This window comes from Hermetia illucens, chromosome 1 (genome assembly GCF_905115235.1).
Source record: "Hermetia illucens chromosome 1, iHerIll2.2.curated.20191125, whole genome shotgun sequence".
Classification (NCBI taxonomy): Eukaryota; Metazoa; Arthropoda; class Insecta; order Diptera; family Stratiomyidae; genus Hermetia; species Hermetia illucens.
Genome location: NC_051849.1, coordinates 84,953,802 through 84,962,565, shown reverse-complemented (window position 1 = coordinate 84,962,565; position 8,764 = coordinate 84,953,802). Strand labels below are relative to the sequence as shown.

The 8,764-nt window shown below is 40.6% G+C and overlaps 1 protein-coding gene across 1 annotated transcript; it reads right to left on the bottom strand.

Annotated features, from left to right (window-relative positions):
* Positions 1 to 3,118: 3,118 nt before the first annotated feature.
* Positions 3,119 to 4,650, bottom strand: LOC119654061 (zinc finger BED domain-containing protein RICESLEEPER 1-like). The gene is made up of 2 exons (XM_038059261.1): positions 4,342 to 4,650; positions 3,119 to 4,276 (listed from the first exon to the last, which is right to left on the bottom strand). The coding sequence occupies exons 1-2, from the start codon at positions 4,648 to 4,650 to the stop codon at positions 3,119 to 3,121; spliced, it is 1,467 nt and encodes a 488-aa protein (XP_037915189.1).
* Positions 4,651 to 8,764: the final 4,114 nt, after the last annotated feature.

Below are 8,764 nucleotides of genomic sequence, written 5' to 3'. Positions count from 1 at the left end.
TTCCTAGCGTACACCGTGAGTCCATTGCGGAGGCACCAGCTGTGGATTTGATGCAGAGTTGCATTCAAGCGGTCACATACTGTGTCCGCAAACTTACCTAGCCGTAATAATTGGCTAGGTCGTCCGAAAATGCTTGCGCGAAGACTTTTTTATCCTCCAGGAGCCACAGTAGGGTATCCATTACCAAGAGACATCCTGCTTCAATAGACTTCTGGCCGAGCGATATGTGGATTTTTCTCGACTCTAGCATGTGAAGGATCCAACTGATTAGCAGCGGTTCGATTCCAAGCTGTCTTGTCGCATCACAAATTGCCGTGAATGAGGTATAATTGAAGGCACTTTCGATGTCCATGAATGGGCTCAAGACGTATTCTTTTTCGTTCATCGCCTTTTCAATTTTCGCCGTAAGTTCATGGAGTGCTGTCTCCGTGGATTTGCCTTCCTGGTAGGCGTGGTGAAGTGGCCACTTAGGAATGTGTGTATCCCTTATGAACCGATCTACTAGTCTTTCTAGTTCTTTTAGCAGAAAGGACGTTAGACTGATCTGTCGAAAGCTTTTAGCGTCTATGTAGGTGGATTTTCCTGGTTTGGGAATGAATAACACCTTCACGTCACGCCATTTAATTGGAATATAGTGTGCTAGGCCATTTAATTGGAGTATAGTGGGCTAGGCATGCGCGGTATATATTCCTAATGTGTGGACCCAGGGCATCCATTCCCTCTATTACTACCTGCAGACTTCTATCTAGGGAACGAGTTAAATGTCCATTTTATTCGCTCCAGTGATACTACTTTGCACGCCAGATTCCAGTCTCTCGGTTGAGGGCTGTATGCACCTGTTGGCTCCGAGATTGGTTGGCAAATGGTTTGCCGTTTCTTCATCGCTTTCTGTGTACCTCCCGTTCTGTAAACGTAAATAACCCAGTTTCTGACTACGTTCTTGGACCAGAAACCGGTTCAGCTTTGAGGTTGCCTCAAGAGAGTTAGCCTCCTTGCAAAAGCATCTCCTTGATGATCGTTTAGCCGATCTTATGCTCTTCTTTAGAGTCTCTTTATAGCGGTTCCAGCTAGTTCTCCTCTTTCTGCCGAATCCGAGTTCCACCATGGTGGTTTACCCTTCTTTGGCATCTTGAGTGGACAGCTTTCTTCGAAACCTTCTCTCATGCCAGATGTGATCATCTGCGTTGTCTTCTAAATTCCAGCAATGGATTTGATGCGCTTCTCAGGGATCGTGACTCGGGTGCTCAATTCTATTTTATACATCACCTAATCTGTCTTCCGTGGATTTCGAAATGGAATGGGTGGAGGCGGATCCATGCCCATTACGAAATCAATGCGTCTGTGATCCGAGAATGTGATATCGTTTGATACTCTCCACTCTCCGATCATAGACGCGATGTCAGGAGATGCCACCGTGATTTCGATGACCTCTCGTCTGACCACGTTGAAGAAAGTGGGTTCATTACCCAAATTTAGGATCTGCAAATCGGTTCCTACTACATACTCCAAGGGTCTCGATCCTCTTGCGTTGATGTTCGAACTTCCCCAGCATCTGTGGTGAGCGTTGACAGCCAATGGAAGCGATCGACCCCGCACCTGCATGGTAGTCTCAAAAGACTTCCAGGCTAATTTGGTTAACGAACTATATTATGGCGACACCACATCGGCTAAGCTAACCATAAAAAGTCAACAGGGAGATAAAGAGATACTGTGGGGCTCTGCATATTTTCCCTACGACGCAGAAGACGTTCCCAATGGAACATTCATCAGAGCTATCCAATATGCCAAAAGTAGAGGCATGGGCGTAATAGCAGGACGTGATGAAGGCCTGGTTGTTGCCGGCCGAACCCTCTTTGCTGCCATTTGTGTCGAAGAGTTAGGATCGTCCGAGAACCGTTGCCACTTTGGTTTCCCTTTAGCCGCAACCAGGAGTTACCATAAGTGCAATGAGTTTACATATAATTAATTCATTTTAATTTATTTCCAATACCATAATTCATATGTACATACAATTACAATGTATAAAAAAACAAACGGCCGAATGAATCGCAATTATTATAGTTTGAGAACCGTAGAAATGTGTTCTGAATAAATAAATTTCAAAGAATTTCGTTGGATAAATTTTGGCCTATAGTGGTACCTGATTTTCAACATGCAGTTTCTTGAAAAATGCATTTAAAAGTTAGAATGTCATTATTAGCCGTAAAATATTAACTGACCGTTAATCTGCTATAACTAGTCAGTAAACTTTTGAACCATTCGGAATATCGAAAAATCACTTTGCCCAAATATTCCGCAATAAATCTAAATACAATTGAGGCGAACAAAATTAATTCATTAGATCCGACACACGAGATGACCAGCAAAAATTTAGACCTTATCCTAACTTAACCTACTATACAATTACAATCCCTGCCAAAAATTGCAAACGCTTGGAAAATCAGATAATATGGATGAAGTGGACTGAGGAAATGAACCTCTTTATTATCAGCTCCTAATACGAAATAACGGCGGCGGCAGTTACAACATCTTACAGCTCCTTGTTGCACTAGAAATTCATTGATCGATTCCCGTAATACCCGGACGTGACTGTGCAGTAGGCATGGGCGTTTCTGCTGTTTTTGAAAAACGTTAATTAACAGTTTTTTTCAAGAAAAATAACAGTTAAAAACAACAGTTGAAAAATAACGGTTGAAAAAATAATGATTGAGAAGGCTTATTTATTAAGCATTATTCAACTATATTTTCGATTTTTTTTAGCAACTGTCTTATATGGTGAATCCAGGCATTCTTACAGCACCAGAAAAAAGGAATAATTTGTACAATAGATATACCTCCTGTTATAGGTGATAGTGATACATTAATAAATAAAAAAATTGATTTTTCATCAATCTTTGTTGGATGGATGTCCATATTTAGCTTATAAAAGAAGAGAAAATAAGGAAATACATCAGCAAAAAAATAAAGCATTATACCTTTTATAAATAAATTAATATTTAATCGAAATTCAGTTCAACAAGCAATACTCTTAATTCAATCAACATAAATAAAAATAAAGGAAAAAAAAACAAACATAATAAATGAAAGGTGCTCCTCTCTGCTGCTCAAACAATTCAATTCATTGATCTGAGGACTCCAAATTTGCATTCAAAAACAAAATTAACTCAACTTTCTCAGATGATAGCCTGGTACGTTTTTCACTAATAAGGTTACCAGCTTTTGAAAATATACGTTCACAAGGAACGGAGGTTGCGACGATATTGCAGTTAATACGAAATATTTTGACTAAATTGGGGTAAATATGCCGGAATGTTTTCCACCAATTTAAAACATTACTGCTATTTCCATCGTCATCCCGACGTGGGAGAACGTCATCTTGAAAATAACTCTCGATCTCTTTTTTCGCTCGTGATATTGGAGATGCTTGTGGTTGCTTATCGCCCATAATTTCATCTAAAATGCCCCAAGCACTTGGTTCATTTCGGAAAGGAATGGTAACAGAGGATCTAGAAGTGCACGATCCGCCACTATGTTGCTCACTTGTGTTTTTTTCGATCATTTCTATTGTTAAGTTCTCCAAAAAAGTTTTAGCCGCGGAAAGTGCAGAATCATCTTGAAAAACATGATGCTTATATCTGGGATCTAGAAGGGTGCAAATCGCCAGCGGGATAATTTTTTCTATATTTCCAAATCTATCAGTCAATCCCCGACGTAATGAGCTGACAACTTTTTCTGTCGCTGCAGAGAAGGTAGAATTTCGGGCAAATAGTTCGCAAATACCTTTAAGACACCGGGTGACCACAATCGCGGCGCTTCCTGTCATGTATTTTTCGCCACTCATCGAATTGGTCATTTCTTCGAATGGGCTCAATATGTTGCACACTTCCTTGCAGGTCTTCCATTCCTCTCCTGTGAGAACGGGCAAATTCCTGTCAACTAAAGCTATAGTCGCTCGTATTGCCTCCTCTAGCTCTATGAACCGACGTAGCATATAAAAGGTAGAATTCCACCTCGTACTCACATTCTGAATCAAACGTTTTGCTTGAGAAACACCTGAATTTATTTGAAACTTCAAGAGTTTCTCATTGTTCAACGAACTTCTTTTAAAAAACGTTACGATTTTTTTAATTTTTTCTAGTGTTGGCTCCAGTTCCTTAAGAGCTCGTTGAACAATTAAATTAAGGTTATGGGCATAGCAGCCATAATGCTTCAAACTCAATATATCAGCTAACGCTTTTGTAATATTTGTTGCATTATCCGAAATAGCATAATTTACCTAAAATATACTTCTTTTTCATATTAAAATTGCAGGTTGAGACTTGAAATATTTCACACAAGTACCTTTCCCTCTAAATTCCATTCCAATATTATATTTTTTATCTCCTCCGCGAGATGAACGGCCGTATGACTCCCACTTAAATAAGAGCATTTCAATAATACAGTCTTAAAAGTAAACCCTTCAGTTATGAAATGAGCGGTTGTTGCCATATAATTCTCATTGTTGGCAGATGTCCAGCAGTCTGTCGCCAAGCAAATAGATATTGCCTCGCGTGACACCAAATCTCGAACATTTTCAACACAACTTTGATACAGGGTATCATTGTTGTTGAAATTGTCTTCCTTGAAGGAAGTTCGTATCCGGGAATCCATTTGATCACCTTCCGAAAGGAAGGTTCTTCAACAATACTGAATGGATGAAATTCCTTCACAAATAAATCGAGAAGATCCCGATCAATTAGATTCTTTTGGTGTGAAGTTATTTCTTCAGCAATGTAGGAGCCAATTGTTCGTTGCCGTTTTACTCGATTTTGGCCGCTGGATGCTGAAGGTATTACCGGTACGGATACATTTGGCTGAGGAATCGTTTCTGCGCTTTCGGTGTTAATGGTGGCTGTTTCAGACTCAAGAGGTATTACTGATCCGCTGCTATTCTGCGAATTATCATTTGCACAATTTTTGGAAACAAGTTCTGTATAAACGCCTACGTGCTTCCTTTTTAGGTGGCTTTTTAAATTAGTTATTGTACTCTTAAACGAAATTTCAGCTTTGCAGATATTACAAACTGCTTTTACGTTTTCTTTTTGTGAAAAGTAGCTCCACACATCGCTTCGTGCCTACCGCTCACTAAAATTTTTTTTAAAGTAGTCGATTTAATGGAAACAAATTTGTTACTTACTGATTATTGTTTTATTTTTATTTGGTTCTAATCTATTTTCAGCACTTAATATCTTTGTCTAAAATAATCTCAGTCTATAATAACTAATTAAAATCAAAATTCACGAAAAAAATCCCATATACACCCATCTCCATTGAAATTGAAAAATCAACTGTTAATCGTTCTTCAATAACTTGCAACAGAACAGTTGAAAAATCGAAACAGTTGTTTTCATTTCTTTCGTTTTGCAATGAAACAGTTCATAATAAAAAAAACAGTTGTTTCTTTCGTATAGTGTCGCGATTTCGCTATTTGTCGTTTCGTTGCAATTGTAACCTGTTGCCTGGAAGGCTCATTGAGAATCGCGTGATGCTTCTGTATTGAAAGAGAAATTCGCTCTCGGTTGTGGTTCGCGCACGTACTGCTGAGCTGTACTGGTGTGTGTGCGGTGTTTTTGTGTGCATTGCATACGCATCGTATGTGCGGATATGCTCGACTCGACCACAGTAGATCTACTATAGGCAGTACCCTTACAAAAGTGACCCCACTTGCAAATGTGCTTGCAGAAGCTTATCTGTACACATCAGAGACGCTAAACAAGGAAAAGGCATAATCTTCGTCAAATCGTATTGGTAAGAGAGAGATCGGTGAGCTTTTGCTATTCTGGTACTACGGCGTGCTCACCCATATAGCAAAAAGTTGTTTTACGTATTCACTTATACATAAGCAAAAACTTGCCAATCTCACCAATACATTGGCAAGTCCGGGCAGTATGTCAAACACAGCTGATCGGGTTTTCGGTACATCTCGCAAGATACAAGGGCAAAACAATTTGAAATCGTGTGTACTCGCACTGATTTCCCGCCTTGAGGGGCAAGGGGGAGTGAGGTAGCTGTCTAGTATCTAACTGTGGACTCGACATTGTCTAACTCATTCCCATGAAGAATAGCCGAAACGACTAGCTAATCGTTTCGATGCGATGCGTTTTTAGTTTTAACAGAAAACGTTTCTTTTCACTCGTTATCGTTAACAGTTGATTTTGTCATACGTTAAATGTTATACGTTACCGCTTCATTTTCATGTTTTATTTAGGCAGAAAAATGTAGCTGTTGTTTTAAAATTGAAAAAACGATTAATTCGTTTTTGATGAAGAAACTGTTATTTTTAACAGTTTGGTTATTTTTTGCCCATCTCTACTGTGCAGCAGAGCAGTACCGCTTTATTATTCGCACCGACACAATGCCGGCCGTCCTCAGTAAGCGTAGTCGACTTGTGGTCATCACGGAAACTGGTGACCAAGAGTCGATAGGGCCAGAGGCAACCACATCAGTAACACTGTGCCGAACTGTACGCAATAGTTTCAGTACTCGGTGAAGCAAACTTCTTCACCGTTCGGCTGAATAATGTCGATGCGGATCGTGTGAAAACGCTTGGTAGACCCAGGGAATGGCCCTATTTCTTTTTGTAGGTGCTTGGTGACTTTGCAGAAGAACCGGATCGACTGTCTGGTCCAGCAGTTAATATCTTTATTCATTGAGAGCCAGGAATATTTGGTAATGACAAGTCGATTCATTGTCCCAATGCCTGGGTGCGCAACATTGTGTACTGTATGGAATACTTCTTTGCGAAAAGTTCCCGAAATATATTGCTCTATGTCCCTTTTCGGAGATTTCGTAGAGTATTTCTGAGGTTGAAATGAAGACGGGTAACTCCCAAAATTTGTATCTGGAGTTGTCGCTGAGGCTCTGAAGCGATGCGTAATTTTTCTGTACCTCGGCGATTGCCGAAAAATCGACCATGGCACGTATTTTGACCAGCATCTGTTTGATGGTCTTCAAATCATCATTATCATCATCGACGCAACAACCGATATCCGGTCTAGGCTTGCCTTAATAAAAAACTGCAGACACCTCGGTTTTGCGCCGAGGTTCACCAATTCGATATCTTAAAAGCTGCATGGCGCCCTGACCTATGCCATCGCTCCATCCCAGCAGGGTCTGTCTCGTCTTCTTTTGCTATCATAGATATTGCCCTTATCTTTCCGGGCTGGATCATCCTCATTCATACGGATTAAGTGACCCGCCCATCGCAACCTGTTGAGCCGGATTTTATCCACAACCAGACAATCGTGGTATCGCTCTTAGATTTCGTCGTTATGTAGGCTACGGAATCGTCGATCCTCATGTAGGAGGCCAAAAATTCTTCGGAGGACTCTTCTCTCGAACGCGGCCAAGAGTTCGTAATTTTTTTTGCTAGTAAGTCAAGGACTGGCAAGCTCATAGTCTTGTACAGTAAGAGCTTTGACCCTGCGGTGAGACGTTTCGAGGGAAACAGTTTTTGTAACCTGAAATGGACTCTGTTGGCTGGCAACAACCGTGCGCGGATTTCATCATCATAGTTGTTATCGGTTGTGATTTTCGACCCTAGATAGGAGATATTTTCAACGGTCTCAAAGTTGTAGTCTCCTATCTTGATTCTTTTCGTTTGACCAATGTGATTTGATCTTGTTTTGGCGCTGAATTTGCCACTGTGTACTTTGTCTTGGCTTCATTAATGTGCAGCCCAAGATCTCGCGTGGCCTGCTCGATTTTGATGAAGGCAGACTGTAAATCTCGGGTTGTTCTTCCCATGATGTCGATATCGTCAGCATAGGTCAGTAGTTGGGTGGGCTTGAAGTCTTCAAATACCCTGCTTTAAAAGTGTGCCAAATTATTTGTTAGCAACACCGAGCTTCTGGGGTGGTAATGCACCTTCGAGAAGACATGGCAGCCAGTAGTGCGGATGTGGTGCTGTATATCATTTTTAGCTGGCTGCGAGAGACTACTTTCGGTAGTTAAGCTGCAATATTTTTGAAGAAGCGCGTGAATGTGAGGGTCGGCTACTCCCTCAAAAGTGATAGAAGAACTGACAATTGAGCAAATGGAAAGTTTTTCTGAAGGCCTGAGCGAGGTTACGGGGTCTATAGGAGACCTGTTCTGTAGATTCACTAGCAATCCATGGCAGCCCCGTAAGTCTGCGCCTAATATGGGACTGCAGATGTCCACAATAACAAAACGCCATGAAAACGTTCGTCGAAGCCCCAGACTTATATTCACTTGTTTGTAGCCGTAAGTGTGTATGGTAGAGAATCCTTTAACTTTGAGTAAGAGCATTCTTCAAGCACGTCGGCGACGAGGACAATCGATTCCTCGTCCAGGCTTACGAACGTATGGTTAAGTCGCTTTGTCTCTATCGTCCGAATCACTATTATGATTTTATCTTACTAAATATTAAAATTGCAAAGTTATAAAAATAATCTTCAAAAAATCGCGTCCATTTTTCGTGAAAAATCCAGAACAAAAATAAGAAATTACTAAGGAGGAGAGCAGAACTACTGGTGCGTAGAATAATATGTATAAAATTTCAGCCTGATCCGTTGGACAGACTTTTGGTTAGTTTGGTTAGTGCTTCCTACCAGTTGGCAAAATGTGGTTTCGAAGAAAACGCATTTAAATGTTCCATTTTTTGTGTACGTCAACATGGCTCGTGCTCTTTAGTCCAGTCATTAAAGCTGAAAATCAGGTGCGACCTCCGAATTTTTCAGTCAAGTTCGATTGACATGAAATTTGG